This window comes from Hippoglossus hippoglossus, chromosome 1 (genome assembly GCF_009819705.1).
Source record: "Hippoglossus hippoglossus isolate fHipHip1 chromosome 1, fHipHip1.pri, whole genome shotgun sequence".
In the NCBI taxonomy this organism is placed as follows: Eukaryota; Metazoa; Chordata; class Actinopteri; order Pleuronectiformes; family Pleuronectidae; genus Hippoglossus; species Hippoglossus hippoglossus.
In genome coordinates, this window is record NC_047151.1 from 13,987,633 (window position 1) to 14,003,834 (window position 16,202).

The following is a 16,202-nucleotide window of genomic DNA, read 5'->3' on the forward strand; positions in this document are numbered from 1 at the left end:
GTGCCGCGATGGTTCCATTTTTTACGTAGAGCACTTTCTCTGAGCGTGATTACTTTGTTGAGCTAGATTGGCTGACAAAATAAGTGGTGAGATTTTTTGTAGCACAAAGAAGATTAGCATGATTGACTGAAGCAGGAGTTGGGAGACGTTTATGTCAGGTCTTGGCAGTCCACATGGGCCAAAGGATTATGTGGGCAACAATGAAGGTCACACACTCTGAGCTGGGGCTTCTCTGTGCCGTTCTGTCTCTTGTGGCACATTTTTGTTGGATTGGCTCTGTACGGCAGCACGAAAGATTTGAAACAAATCAAGTTAAGTGCTGACTATGAGCTTTAACTTGAGCTTTTTATATTTTATAACAACAAATGCACTATGTGGAGAAGTTACTGAACAAGTTTCATACTTGAGTACAGACATTTCACATCTTCCCTGGTAATGTTCTTACTGACCTGTACTTCACAACAATGCTTGTTTCAGGGGCCTGTTATTTAGGTTGTGTTCAGGTCTTGTGATTTGTTTCTTTTTTCATTCATGATTTGTCATCTACATTTTTTAAATTAAAAATGTAGGCCCTTTTTTTACAAAATGCTTAAATTCATATATTCATTGTTGCATTTCTAATCCAATGAGCCGATTTGATTTGAGCCCAAACAATAACAGAATCACAGCCAGTTTTACTTTCTGACTACACGGAATGACGTGTGTGTGTGGGCTGCACCAAGTGTTACTGGCAGTAGCAGCAGAGGAAATGCTAAGAGTCAGTGAGGGTATATTGTAAAGTCTGCATGAAAGAGAGGCGAAGGCGTTTGTCTGGTGCCATATAAAAGCAAGAATGAAGGAAGGAAAGGGAGGGAAAAAAGTAATGAACACTTAAGTTGTGTGCCAAAATTGACCATTGGGAGTCAATGACGGTGCTAATATAGAAGAGGACTAATGACATTGACATTCATTTTATGTTATGTTTAATGACAGATAGAGAGAAAAGTGGACACAGAATGAGAATCTGATTGTGTGTGTGTGTGTAGTAGGTACTCATGCAGACAGAGAGGTGAAGAAAGTACGGGGAAAGAGGACTTGTTTGAACACTAATCGTTCAGCAAGCCATCAGGACGTCTGTTTCCTCAAAACGTCCCATCTGCAATATCTTTTTAAAAGGAAGGTAGCATGAACTGGAATGAGTTGAGTTTTCATGCGTGACACTAAATAATGGAGGTGTGTGTGTGTGTGTGTATATGCAGCATGGGAGAAAATCAGTATGCAGTAGTGATTTGTGCCTTTCCATCCATATCAATGAATTCTTCCTTATACACTCTCAGAAATTCATAGACACATACACATTCATACCACCTCCCCCCATCCTTTGCTGTCCTTTTCTGCTTTTCTCTCTCCGTGGGCCTCCTTGGTCCCAGGCATTTCAATTTGTTTGCGGTAATCGATCTCAGCCCGGTGTGTTCATATGTATGAAAATGAGATAAAGCTTTGACGCAGTGGAATTAACTCCTCTGCCCCCCATTAGGCATGGAGCTTCAGCAATCGTAAGGTTCCAGGAGCCAGTGTCCCAGTGCACTAAACCAAACCCCCTCCACACACACACACACACACCCCCACCCCACCCACACTCAGACTGGACCTCTGATGCAGGATCCTCCCTCCTGGTCCCCATTACCTCAGAGGGATGTTGATTATTCACCTCCAGCACACATGCTGCTTCATCACAATCTCTAATGCCACCGCAATCACAATCAGGTCATTTGACTGCTACACATATCTAACATCCTTGCAAAAACACACACACTCACACACAAAGAGGAATGCTTGAAAAGTGCACATATTGGTAAAGCTGCAGAGTGTGTTCCTATATAATTTAGTAATATTAAAAGGATATAAACACATTTTTTACAACGACTAGGAACCTTTCAATCCTTTCTCAATATCTAAATTAGTTGCTAAACAACCAGGACAGTAATATACCAGCCATGATGTCTCTCAGCATATGCCTGCATAAACGCACTCAAATACAATTATTATTGAAGCTATGAGTAAACACATAAATGCATTGCTTAAAGCCGGTAGCTACACGCAGGCACAAAAATATCACAACGCATCATTCACACACCCAATCATCAGTAAATTTGCAGTCTTCATTTTTGCTGTTCACACACTTTTTACTGTTAAAAAATTTGAAGTAATGCCTGTTATTGCCCTGTGCCTTATTTTACTCCTTACCCACGCTGTTTCCTCTACCCTTTTCATTTCACCCTTAATGTGCTCGACAGCAATGTATTGACACAGTGTCATTACGGCGATAACAGCATTATGTTTGTCAATCTGGCGAGAGACAAACACGAGTTCGTCATCTAATTTTGCATTGGATTAATCTGAAATTTCACATGTTATTAATTGCGTCAACACTTTTGAAAGGGAATTTCATGAATCAAAATATAATTAGAGGCTAATTTACTTGAGTGTGTGGGCTGCTTCTCTTATGTTAACCACATTTACAAACACTCAATGAATTAATAGTGAATAGCTTGTGAGTTACGTCCTGTGGATTTATGACCGCAGAGCATAATTGTTTTTCCTCTACCCCCTGTGTGCTTGCCCCATGTGCATGTCAAGTGCTGGAGGAGAGAGAGGGATGGATGGATGGATGGAGAGACTGAGGATGTGAGGGGGGGGGGGGGGGCAGAGGGAGAAAGGAAACAAACTTAAACAATGCTTTCCCCTCTGTTGTGTGATCACTCATGAGCTGCTGACAAAAGAGCGCATTCAGTGGCCCCTGCCCCTCCCCCATCATCTCCTCCCCCAGCAGTGAGCTGCTTCGTGTCAAATATCAGGCAGATTAATAGGATGTAGCTCGACTGATATGAATGACGCTTCAGCCTGTGATTTCAGGGCAACGTGGCTGGATATATATGAATAAAAAGGTTTAATGGCCGTGGCTATATCAATGTATAAGGGGCTGTTCTCCTTCATCCCTCAGGCCATTGTCAAATGGCAGTTAGGCCATAGAGAAGATACAAAGAAAATCTCCATACACCTTTTTTATTCTTCCAATAAATTAAACTTAATGAAATTGTAGTGTAAGTTGATGATATCTTGGAGTGTTTGTTTGATATCCAATTGAGTCCATATGCTAACGACATTGTCCCCTATTTGGATACCAGCCTTCAAAAGTTTGAGACGCTTTGCTTAATGCTACAAAATGCATCAATCTCAAAAGGTATGCATCTTCAGGCCGTTGTTGTCCTCAGCCTCTGACCTGAGATGGATGTATTGCACGGCCCTTTTAAGTCACTTTATCCATAGACTAAAGCAAAACTGGTTTCTTGGTGCAACTCTGTCATAATGAACACAGAGATAGCTGAAATGAGCAACTGTGACTTCAGACAGAGAAACGGGGAGCCTGGCATGGAGAGGGGGGGTGGGGGCAGTAATTAGAGAGAGAGGGTTAAAGAGGCGTGCTATGGGAAGAGGTCACAGGAGGCACAGGCGGTCGCAAGAGGCGAATGGAGGTGCGTTAAGCAACTGTCAGTCTCTATAGCAACGTCCCTGTATAGGAAGGGTGAGGGGTGAGAAATCTTTGCCTTTTATTTTGTGTGCGAGTGAGGGGAGTTTCAGTTTTTCTCCACTAACACTGACAGATGGGACCTTATCGAGACGCACCCACTTGACCCTCTCTTCGGTGCATGAACACATGCACGTACACTGCATGTGGGTCCTCTTGGTTACTAATACCAAAACAAAGTCTCATTTCTATGTGTAGTTCAAACATCGGCCACTTATTACACTTGCTATAGGCTTCAATTAATAAGTGTGATATATAAAAGGACTCAGTTCATGCACCTAGTGAACCCATCTACAGTGTATGTGCGTCTGTTTCCATGTTGTTTTGATCCTTTGTCTGACCTGTTCCATTACTTTCAGTATGGAACATGCTTCTGTTCTGTGTTTTCACATGGAAATAATGAGGCAATCAGTTGTACACGTTGTAAGTAGCATTTATAAAATTGTAGTAGACAGTCCAAACCCACTTTAAAATGTGCTGCATTCACCTTCCGTACCTCTTGGCTCTTATTGGATAAAGACATGCACCATTGTGGAGGGCATATAGGCCCCTGTGTTGTATCCATCCCTCCCCTCTCTGTAAAGATGGCTGCATAATAAAGTGGCTCTGCAGACAATAGACAGAAGAGATGTGGGAACCTGCGCTGCCTGGCACTAAGCTTAGGCAACCAATCACAGTTGTTCTTTACAATAACAGATACCGCATACCCTCTTGCCCATGATGCTGTGTTCATGGAGTTAAAACTTTCTATTTGGCTCCTTTATGTTTTCCTCTCTGCCTTGTGTGTTTTCTACCTTTTCAATGCTCATTTGTTCTCTATTCTTAAGCAATTGCTCTTTCTCCCGCTCTCTCATTTTATGTAATTAACCATTTAGTGGGAGGACAGGCTGTAATTAAAAGTTTGGTGCAAGGTTGCAGAGAATGCCTCAGCTAGAGGGTTTAATGTAATTTACAGTGCACTTGATACAAATGCTTATTTAATTGGCTCACCCTTTCAACTTCAGTAAGAGGCACCAAGGTCAGTACTAGATACTTCAGCTTTCACAAACACTACTCTCTTAAGTATCGCTAAATTTACCACATTGTTAAGAGATTATTTGCATTGTTCTGTTTACTTCACCATAGCTCTGTCTCTGTTTCTTATCAAGGTAATATATATATACGCTTTTATTGCCAGTTGTTGTTGGACAGCTCATAGTCAAAGACACAGAAGTTTTGCTCAGATCGTGTTGAGGATGAACTTGGTAGCAATTCGAAGACCCCTTGATTTCCTTCAGAATTTCTCTTTTACTAAACATTATAAAGAAATTGGTCAGTTTGTTGATTTTTATTTGAAAAGCAGCCCTAATTTACTGAGTAGATTTCATTACCTTTCTATGAGTGGAAATGGCATCGTTTTCATTTTCTTCATTTAATCCTTTACAGACACATTGATCTGAGGAATTTCCCACGTTTTCTTCAATATTTCCTTCATAGTAATTCTCTGTAAACCTCAGCACCATCTCTTCAGAAGCACCTACCCATCTATCATGGATTAAGAAGAGATCTTTCCTCCTGAAAGAGAAAGATGTGTCTCACTTTATGTATATATGTCTGTTCACAGCAGAATGGGACTGTTTCTCTCTCTTGTACCATTTTTCTCACTTGTATGCACTCCGATTTCTGCTGTCTCTTTCCTGTCGTGTGCTTGCACACACACACACACACACACACTCTCAAAAGAACATTAATTCAGATTCAGAATTGTTAAATACAGATTACACCAAAGGTGGCTACATATTATCCAGCTGTTACAGAAGCACCTTATTTGACAAATGAGAGATCAATTTAGCTTTTTCACAAACATAAAATAATATAACTAAACAGGTTTTTGACAGTTTGGTTATAAACCCATCATGCTTGTGCGGAGGAAATTGGATATGGACGTGTGATAAGGGGTTCGCAGCATAGATACAATATTTTTAATGCAGCAACACAAACAGATACAGCCTGTTTGTGTGGCTGCATTAAAAATCAAAAGCAGGGTGTATATGAGAAGTGCTTGAGCTAAAGGGGTTGCGTCTTTCTCTGTCTTCTGGGTTTGTGTGCTTCCTGTACCAGAGTGGTAACCATAGTAAGCAGTGAGCTGAGTGACCAAACCTAGGAACTAAAACGTCTCAGGTTCCTTATAGGTCCAGTGTGTAAGATTTAGGTGAAAGGGATCTATTGGCAGAAATTGAATATAAAATAATCCTGGTGATGTTTTCACTAGTGTGTAATAATCTAAATTGTACAAATTGTTGTTCTCTTTACCCTAGAATAAGCCCTTTATATTTAAATACTTTATATCTACATCGGGAGCGGGTCCTCTCTTCGGAGCCCGCCATGTTTTTTACAGTAGTTCAAACTGGACAAACTAAACACCTTTTGAGTTTTGTACAAAACCATACCAGAACAAGTAGAAACAGTAGATATAACAATAACAAAAACTAAGGTTAAACTTTTTGCGCTCTTTTGAAGGTAAAACAGTCTATGTTACCACCTTGCAGCAGGGGTAGAGAGAAAGATGCAGTAAGGATCAAAAAAAAAAAATAGGGCCCCGGGAGGAAAAATGTTTAAATAGAAGGGAGAAATGGAAAATAAAGTAGAGAGGGAGAGAAACATGTCAGGTGGAAGGTAGAGATGGAGGTTTTGAAACGGTGAGATGGAAAGGTAAGGAGACAGAAACAAGACGAGGGGAGAAAAGAGACAGAAACACAAGAGATGGGGGATCAATATGGATATAGGCCCAGAGGGAGAATAACATGGCTAGCAGAGAACACCAGGCTGAAAGACGGGTAGACACCTAAAAAAGAGAGAGAGGGAAAGAGAGAGAGGGTTAAGGAGCAACCCACTGATGGGCAGACAGAGAGAGAGGGGTGATTAGAAACAGACTGGGGAGGACAGACAGGATGGGATGGGGGGGCGGCGGGGGGGGCAGCATGTGTGTACCTTCTTGGTATCTGATTAGCCGAGGCAGCGTCAGGCGGGCCGAGCTGAATTTAATCAGAGATGTGCGTCACCAGCTGCAGTTCCTAGCCAACAGCCAGTCAGATAATGCTGGAGGGGGGCTGGCTCGTTCTCTCTTGCTCCCTTCCTCCCTCCCTCTCTCTCTCTCTGCATGTGTTCCACTACAGGCTCATTGGCAGAAGGGGGGTGCAAACCACTGTGAAAATGTGTGAGCGTTGCATTCTTATGTTTTTGACAAAGATGCAAGAGGCACGTGTCCGAGAACGAGGCTAGAATAGATAAATGAAAAAAAAAAAATCTCTTTGCAGAGTTGTTGTGTTTTGAATTTGTCCGTGTGCATGTAATTTTAAGTTTCCTACATGTCAGTGCTCTTTTTGTGTGTCAGCAGTGAGGCAGCCATCTGGATTGGTGTTGTGCTCACTGAGAGGGCCTCTGTTTTTCGCCGTGCTCTTAGACAGGCTCTTGGCAGGCAACGTGAATACCTCTGCGCTCTGAATTTACTTTAACCTCCACTGTGGCAGCATTTGCCTCACTCAGTGGTTCATAGCCAGTACTGCAGTACAGCGCTGCTGTGGGTGTAGTTCAGACTCTCATACTTGACAGACTGAAGCTTTAATCAAATTATTTCGATCCCATTTATTTCTGTCATTCAAAAAGCGTCCTCCGCATACCAATCGATGCAACAAAACTGCCTCTGTCCTTGTGTGGCTCTGCTCCCCTGAGTGAAAGCAGTCTCAGCTGTTGTGTGAAATGGTCGTATCTGTCCACGGACAGCAGAAAACAACATCATCAACTATTCATCATGCATTTACCCTTGGACCAATGAACTGTAAATCACAGCAGCTCTCTAGGTTTCTAGCAGCCAGTATGAAATCAGCCACTCTCAAGTAGAGAAGTGCAGTACCACACCTACTTCACTTTCCCTTATCTCGTAGGTCCATACAGCCGCAGCTTCCTTATTCCATGCCTATGGGTCAGTCGGCACCTTGGAGAGGAAACCCCAGTCAGGCCAATGTGTTCGGTTGATAGCTGTCCAGGTCCTGCTAATTTTAACACCTTCAATGTTAACTCACAATTAGACGGCTGGCTGGTCACTGCTACCACAGGGGAAGGGTCAGGCCAAGGCAGCATAGAAGGGGTTGTGTGTTTGGGTATATGTGTGTGTCACTGGCTATACATGTGGGGACAAATTTCAGACTAAAGGCCAGTTCAATGAGAGACATGCATGTCCCCAATTGGGCAAAAGATGATTTTTAGGACACTGGCAAATCTATGTATCCTCCCTGAAAGTGACTTTATAACTATGTGTGGTTGTGTGTGCGCACACATGAGTGTGAGCATGTGTGTGAAAAGTAGCGAGAGGAAAGAGTGTAATGAAGAGGAAAGGAGGTGTCTTTATGTGTTTGTGTGTCTGTGTTCAGTCAGCAGAAAAAATATGACCTTTTCATCGAGTGCGTCTGGGGCAGTAACATATGTTCAACAACAGGCTGCATGAAGCAGTTTACTTAAAGGAATAGTCCGCATCATATTGCAGTGCATAGGCAAAGGACAATACAATGAAATGCTTTACGATACACAAAATACAGTTCCTAAAAAATACTGATAGACTGAATGAACCCGCGTTGAAAGTAAAGCATGTTTGTCACTCTTTCTTTAAAGATCTCTCCCATAAATAGGACTTTCACTATCATTACCTATTCTTCCAGCTAGAAGATAACTTGATAGGATTGATACTCTCTATGCTATCACTACTTGACAAATCCTTTCTGTTAAATAAATTACTAATAGTGAGTTAACGAAGACCTGCATGTGTCTTTTTGTGTGTGTGTGTCTCTCTGTGTGTGTGTGTGTGTGTGTGTATGCTTGTGTGCCTGTGTATTGTATCCATCCAGTGCCAGAGCCTGCTCCCACTAAGCCCAGCCCCGGCCCACCCCACCACCTCCACCCTGCCAGCCTCACGCTGCCCCTCTCCTCTTCCTCCTCTTCTTCTTCTGGCAATGGCAAGCACACCTCCTCCAGTAGCCAGCTCCCGACTCAGACTCCCCCTCTGCAGCAGTGCCAGTTGTCCTCTGCCAGTGCTCGCTACCCGCCCAGAGAGGTGCCCCCGCGCTTCCGCCAGCAGGAGCACAAGCAGCTACTGAAGAGAGGCCAGCCACTGCCTGCAGGAGCCCTCAGCGCTCTGACCCTCTCCTCCTCTTCCACCTCCTCATCTTACTCCTTTTCTACGAGTACAAGCAGCACTACCCCAAACTCTGCCACGTCCACTGCGGGCAAACGCCACCCAGGTTTGTGTCAGTATAGTAAAAATAATGAATTAAATGGAGTTCTGATCTTCTTTATTTTAGATGAGAGCTTTTAGATGCTAAATTAGTTTATTTTTACCTTTTTTTAAGTGCACGTTGGCTCTATTTTAGCTGCATTTCTAGTGAAATTACACTTGATGTGTGACGTAAATTATCCTTTAAATCAAACATTCTCCTTCAACATAAGCAGTCATTTCAGTGAGATTTTGATATATTTTGTGAGACAAATGAAGGATGACCAATGCACACTGCATACTGTTTTTTTGTTTTGTTATTTACTCACAATCTATACGCACACTTAGACCTCTGTAGCAAGTGGTAGCACTATAATGAACTAATTTGTTGCTCTTAAATTTGTAAATGCTGAGCCTGCCTTCTGATGCTCATTGTGTGTTGGCTTGTGTGTACTTGTATGCAAGTAATGTGTTGATAAAAGTATGGCCATGAGTTATTGATATCATTAGTACCGCTGAATTCTATCTCTCATGCGCCCACTTAAGATTTTTGGATTTTCGTCATATTTTCGTCATCATTTCCTTAAGGGGTTTTATTATCCTCCTAAGGGTTTTATGTGGTTTTCTTTTTTTGCCTGTAATGCATTATTTATGATTTGCTTAATGATGTACACAGAGACAAAAGATGGTGTCACCTCATATCCTCTAACATGACACACTCTAACTTTGAAGACATAGATACAAGGATTATCTCTGTAGCACACCACGCAGTGTTTTCATGTTTAAGGCTTTGAGCAGGAGCTAGCATGAGCATCTGCTCGCATCTTTCTCTTCGCTCTCTTTTTTTTTCTCTTTCCTTCTGTTCATCAATGCTCCTTTGCTGCGCTGTGCTGCCTTTCATTACTGACTCAACATTTGCTGTTGTCGGGCTCTCTGTAAACAAATCTGCAGCAGCTGTAGTGCATGGCTTGATAGTCGGCAAACTACAGCCCTCTACACAGGCAACTGGTCCTTGAATGTTCTAGTCAGACACAGTATCAAAGAAAAGTTGCAAGTTGTTCCATATACTAGCACACTAGCTTTATGAGGCTTTGGCTGTTAAATGTTGTGAATTAGCCTCATCTTTCAGCATTTTTGGCTTCAGGCTTTACTCACAAGGGCGCAAAAGTTTATCTAAGCCTTAAACTTAAAAGAGCGTGTTTCTCCTTTGGTCTCTAGACAACTTAAGATCCCTGTTTGGTGTAATTTACCTGTAGTGTCCTTTTTATTGTCCTAGTCCGGCAGTTGTTGTTATGTTTGGCCTTTACCTCACCCTAGTTTTCTCAGGGGTCTTTCGGTTCAACACAGCCTTTGGCAGAATAGCCATTGGCTGGGTTTCTACCTCCTTTACCTCTTGTTTGTGTCCTGAGGGCCTCCGATCGACTGTCTGTTTTTTCCTGCCTGCTCAGCTAATAGCCTTAAGCTAGTGGTCCTGTTGTTGCAGTGATTCTGTCATACATAATTTAAAGAGTGGACACTAGTTAAACCTACTGCTCTGCAGTCTTCTTGCTTTATTTACGCTTATTATAACTTTCGTGTTAAAAGACCTTGAGAAACAACTTTAAATTTCATATGTAACCATTCCAGTGGCAGTAGTTGTGTATGAAGTAGCAACAGAACAAACTTATTCATGCATAACCTCCCTTTTTGCAAAACTAAACATTTACAACTCTGTTTGGCCTCACTTAAACATATAAACAAACCAACAAACAAATCCAAATATTGTATCAAAATCACATTAACAAATACCGTGTAATGTTATGGTCACTGCCTGCAAGTACTGAGACAAAGTTTCCTCCTCAGTGTAACTGTAAGGGAGGGATGAACTCTGATTTGAGGACACATCTCTGAACTCTCTGGTGAGGTTACTGTGGCCTAGAGCAATGTGATGAGATAGTTCCTTCCGTCAGATACTCAAACACTTGCATTTGTGCACATGCAAACACAAACACATGTGCCTAGATGCAGTAGCTGTGCAGCAGCAAGAACACTGACCTAGTTGTGTCCTCTCAGATGTGTCTGCCTTGCAGGCCAGCTGGCTCATAGTTTATATGCACGCACGCACGCACACACACACACACGAAATGCACAAGTTTTTTTATAAGCCAGCAGAACTGCAGTATGTCCTAAGGTGGTTAAATGCATTTTTTGACCCATTTTTTAGTTGACATTAAATTTGTGCAAAGTGTGTTTTATGTATAACATTCCACAAGGCAAAAACACACACACGCACACCACCCCATCTCCAAAGTCTGAAAGGCAAGTCCCCCTATATTCAAGGGCATTCACGCCCCTCCCACATAACCTTCACTCTACCAGCCCCATTTAATTGTCCCAAACACCAGACAGAAATCCCCGTTTTCTCTCCCTCCCTCCCTCTTTTACATCCACCATCCCCGTCTCTCCAGCTGACGGGGGACCATTAAATAGTGCAGAGAGAAGCCAGCAGCCGACCAGACAGGCTCCCCCAGTAGCAGGTGCTGGAGTGGGGGTCTCTTAAGACTGTGGGAACTGCATGCCAACAGCTGTTTGCTGGTCACCCAGACAGACTATATAGCCAGAAGGCACTCTGCTGGGTGCTGTGAAACACTTGGCCCTTTCATTTGAGCCCTTTTTGATGTTCAGGTGAAGCGGTTGGGTTTTTGAGCATTTCTTACTTAAGTTAAAATGCTGCTTATGGAGGAGGAACAGCGTGTGGCTTCCAGTAAGATGAGTTAGATGGTAACTAAGGTGTTTAAAATATGTTGTTTATTTTCAAAGAGGTGAGTCCCTCCGAGCCGGTCTGCATCTTCAAACACAGTTTCCCTAACATGTATAGATAACCTCCACTTAGATCTTGGGTATTTGCAAGGTTTAAAATCCTAGAATAATCACATTACTATTTTGCTGTAATGAACCCAGGAAGGTGTAGATTGCCCCATGTGCTCAGGCTATGACACATACACACACACAAGTGAGAGAAGCCCCCAGTGGCTTCATTAATCCAGTCTCTGACAGAGAAACCAGAGAAGTCACCATGGTCTCGCTCTCCTATTTTCTCTTTTCCCTCAGCAGAGGTAAACAGACATGAGTGATGGGCTCAGTAAATCCTCCTGTGACCATTCCCTCAGTCTTTCTTATTCGCCATGCTTCCGGGAAAAACAAGTACATGCCTCCTTTGATGTAAGTGGGCTTAAAGCTCCCCTCACAGAGAGGGTTTATTTGGTGACAAAAGACTACTAAACGTCCCCTCCTGTTCTGGTTCTGTTATTCCCCCCATAGTTTGCTCTGAAAAACCTATGTCTGTGGCTCTCAGTTAAACTAAAGCAACTGTTCACATTTCTTTCTCACTGTCCCCCTTTCTTTTCCGTTGTCCATGCGTGTGCTAGCCCTTCCCCCCAGACCTTCCTCTGTCCCTTCCTACCACCAGCTCCTTCTCTTAGTCTGTCTCCCTGCCTTTCATTTCATTCAAAGGGTAGGAGATATATTTAATTCTTGGCTACCTGCCCATTTCTATGATGGCAGCTCGCCTCATTATCAGCTCATCTCCAGCTTTTTTCTGCTTCAGCTGGCTTCGCACAGATTCAGTGTGTTGTTGCTGTTGTTTAATTAAAGTCTTTCAGCACAAGTGCTGTTGGTGTTCTCCTCATTAGGAAATGTTTGGTATTACTTAGTTGTTATCCAGGTTCTGTGGAGAAACCAGGCCTTTACCTTCTTGCATTGGTTTGCACATACACGCACACAAAAACACAGCCCCACTTCCACTCGGAAGCATGAAGAGCCACCGTGGGCCCCTTGGTTTTATATTTTTTGACCCTTTTCATTCACAAAGCATTATCAGAGACTGCCCTCCTAATTGCAACCAGAATGAAAACAGCAACGCATTACTGACACATGACTGCGAACAGTGGATGGAAATGATTGTCCCCCTTTCCTTTGTTTTTTATGTTCAGCCGCCTTTCGTCTCCCTCGCCTGCCAAATTACGGCTCTGCCAAGAATCAGCAAGACCTTTCCCTTTCTGTTGGAATGTCGGTAGAGGGAGTTGAAAGGGGAACAATCGAGGCATGTTGAGGTGAAAGGAAAACATTCTGTTCTGCATAAATCAACACTTTCCTAATGTACATATTTACCAGGGTAGGCACAATGGGATTAATGCATATACAGTACCTTGTAATCCAATACTATAGTCCTTTGATAAATGATCCTATTGTTGAGCTTATAACATTTCATTTTTGTGGAGGCAGATATGCATGCTTGCTATTTACCTTTGCCGTTACACACAGTTATACCTATTCCTGCTCACAGAAGAAGGTAGCTTATTGCAGTCATACAAAGAGGATATGATGTTTCACATCCTTGCATGGATCTGTGTAATCCTCCTGAGTGACCTGGTGCACCTTTCTGCAGGCATTTTTTCGCTCTCTCTCCCTCTCGGTGTTGCCTGCAGTAGAAAAAAGGGTCTGTCTGTTATCTTTTCCCTTCCATTTTATACATTTTTATTATTGTTGAATTTAGGTTTGATCATAGTGTCATTGTCATGATATGGCTAATTACCATGTAACCTATTTTTACACTCCTTAGGAAACATTATGTGCAAATGAGACTGAGACAAAGAGAGAGGAAGATACACAAGGGGGTTAACCAAACAAAATGTTCCTGGGGCTGCAGCCTCTGAGCTCCTTGGACTGATAAAATGGCACACCATCTTTTATTAGAAAGACAGAAACGGAACAAAGCAGAAAGACACCAACACCAGTGGCTTGTACTCATGACCAAAGAGATCAGCAGTTTTGGTTTTGTTTCATTTATTTCTTTACAATTTGACTGTGTCGCAAACATATATCAGATTAGTAGATATGGTGAAGCACTGACACTCAAACCTCATTCAGTGTTGCAAGCGGGGAGATTATATTGATATACTCTATTCAGACTTAGACTACATGTCCTGATGTTTCTGTCGGTTGTCTAGGTGTTGTGTGAGTGTGTTTTTTACAGTTAGCGTTTTGTCTGTTTGTACGATCCTGGCTGCAAATCGATTTCCCTGATTGGGACAATAAAGTTACTTTGATCTTTTGATGCATTTAAAATGTTTTTGTACATAATATAAATGCAGAGGCAGGACATATAAATACATGTAAGTGTTTATTATCACATCTAACAATCATTACTGTCCTGCATTCAAAGATAAAATCAATGCATCTCATCCTTCAGTATGCTATGACACACAGATGTCTCTTGAATGTCTTCCAAAAGTATTCCTCAATGTCCAATTATAGTATTTTCAATTCAAGGCTCACATCTGCCTTGTTTTTAAGTTTGAACAACTTCTAACTTAAGTTAAAAAGAATTGGCACTGGTACAGCCGTTGTAAAGGATTGTTTTTACTGTGATGTTTTAATATTTGTGTGTGAGCAGCTGATTGCAAATTGACTGCAGTCTAGTGTTTGTATCTGTGCCGTCAGCCTGACAACCCTGTGTGATAAAGCTGTCTGGGGAAGGGAGATAAGTGTTTTCAGGCGAAAATTGCATCCACAGCCACTCTGTGGCACGTTGCTCAGTATCTTAAAGCCACATATCTGCCAGTTTGTGTGTGTGTCCACACACCGCAACCAAATTTACCTCATCTGACTGAATTGTTTTGGCCACAGGGTCTTTATCTCATGATGGACAACTTCTAGCTATTATTGGAATCTCTGAGACAATCTGATGGAAGGTAATGGCGAAGTAATTGTAGGTACAGCAGCCTAATAACCCAACAAGGCAAATATTTGACCAGCACATCCTGCATCTTTGTAATTAAACGTTAGTGAGCCTTGCTTACTTCAGCTGCTCAGGAGGATAGCCAGAAATGTATTTTTGTCTATTAGGTTTTTAAAGCATGTTGAAAATGGCTTTTTGTTATTTATATGGTCTGGAATTGCAGACTGGATTTTTATTTCTTATTTTATTGCACTCAGTGAAGTGTATTTTACCATTTATTCTTCCACTTTTGCTCAATGTTGGAAAACAACTGAGATAAATATCAAGCTTTCATGTGCATACTTTGGTGGTTTCATACACACATTCATTTTCCTTTCTTCTCCTGAAGTTACAGGATTCATTTCTTCCCTCACATGCTCGGTTGGCCAGTGTGTTGTTGATATTCATAGCAGTACTTCTCATTGGTTTTCTAGCCCATTACATGAGGCTGGCCTAGTGGTTAGGATGTTTGCATGCTGGATCGATAGCCACCCTGCTCTCAACCACTACCATTAATAAGATCATTGATTAACTGCCTCCCACTGATTGAATACCCCTTTACAGCATCGACTCATTCTATTATTAGTTCCCTCTCTGATGGGATGCTTTCGTGCCTAATGAAATTGCTTTTGTGTGATACAATGTTGATTAGATAATTGTTGGAGAGGCATTGTTTTTGGGTAGCATCATACTGAATTTGCAGATCATACATTAAGTCTGCAGGTAGTAGACCAAGATTTACATGCAGTCTTTATTTCTCACACACTGTATACACATGCAGTGTTATCTATATGCACGTAGAGAGAAGCCAGTACACACACACACACATTCACACAAGCTCGGAGGAAATGTCTTGTGGTTTCTTAGAGCAGTGCAGTTGAAGGAGGAGTATGCCCGGCGGAGCGTAGGGAGTGATGGATGGGAAGCCATCTTGGTTTCATTCCAATAAATGAGCGGCGTTCCACTTGGGCTTCCCTTCGCAGCCCCAGCCAGTGAAGCCACGATGGAGACGGATGGGCCTCTCACTGCTGGGTATTAGGGGGGGGGGGGGAAGAGAGAGAGAGAGAGAGAGAGAGAGAGAGAGAGAGAGAGAGAGAGAGAGAGAGAGAGAGAGAATTAAGGGGCAAAACAACACGGCAAGGATGGTTATGTGAGAGGGTGAATGAGATGAGGAAAGGAAAGAATGCAAGGGGTTCCTCTTCCTGTTTGGCTGATTGCACCAGGGCAAGGATATATGGATATGTCATAGTTGATATGACATGTAGCACGCTTGGCTGTGCATTCTGATTATGTGTTGAACTGTGGAATGTGCTAGTGTTACCATCTCATCCTCCCAAGTCTGATTGCGAGCATTAACCAACCAAGAAGATAAAATTGGTCTATATGGGACTAAGAGGGGCTGTATTACATGATGTAGTCTAGTCTAAAGTATTTTTTCTACCCCACCCTGCCACCCTTTCCATACTGTTTTCTGATCTCCATTTCATCCTTTGTCTCTACTCCTATTAAGTTTTTCAAAATTTCTTGCATTTCTGTTTATTATGTTGCTCTAATCCACCACCCATCTACCCTCTGTGTTGTATTTTTCTACTCTCAGTTGTCTTAACCTCTCTTTCCTCTCCCCCCTTTTT

At 42.3% G+C, this 16,202-nt stretch overlaps 1 protein-coding gene across 3 annotated transcripts in view; it reads left to right on the forward strand.

The window, feature by feature from the left end:
• Positions 1-16,202, forward strand: part of tnrc6c2 (trinucleotide repeat containing adaptor 6C2) — a 44,054-nt gene that overhangs the window by 13,208 nt on the left and 14,644 nt on the right. The window contains exon 4 of one of the 3 annotated variants that reach the window (XM_034615197.1): positions 8,449-8,841. The exons of 1 other annotated variant lie outside the window; for it this stretch is intronic. In XM_034615197.1, coding sequence (XP_034471088.1) covers positions 8,449-8,841 — 393 coding nt within the window. Of the gene's footprint in view, positions 1-8,448; positions 8,842-14,418; positions 14,546-16,202 lie in introns of those variants that run through there. One more of the 3 variants, XM_034615351.1, reaches the window with a different exon arrangement.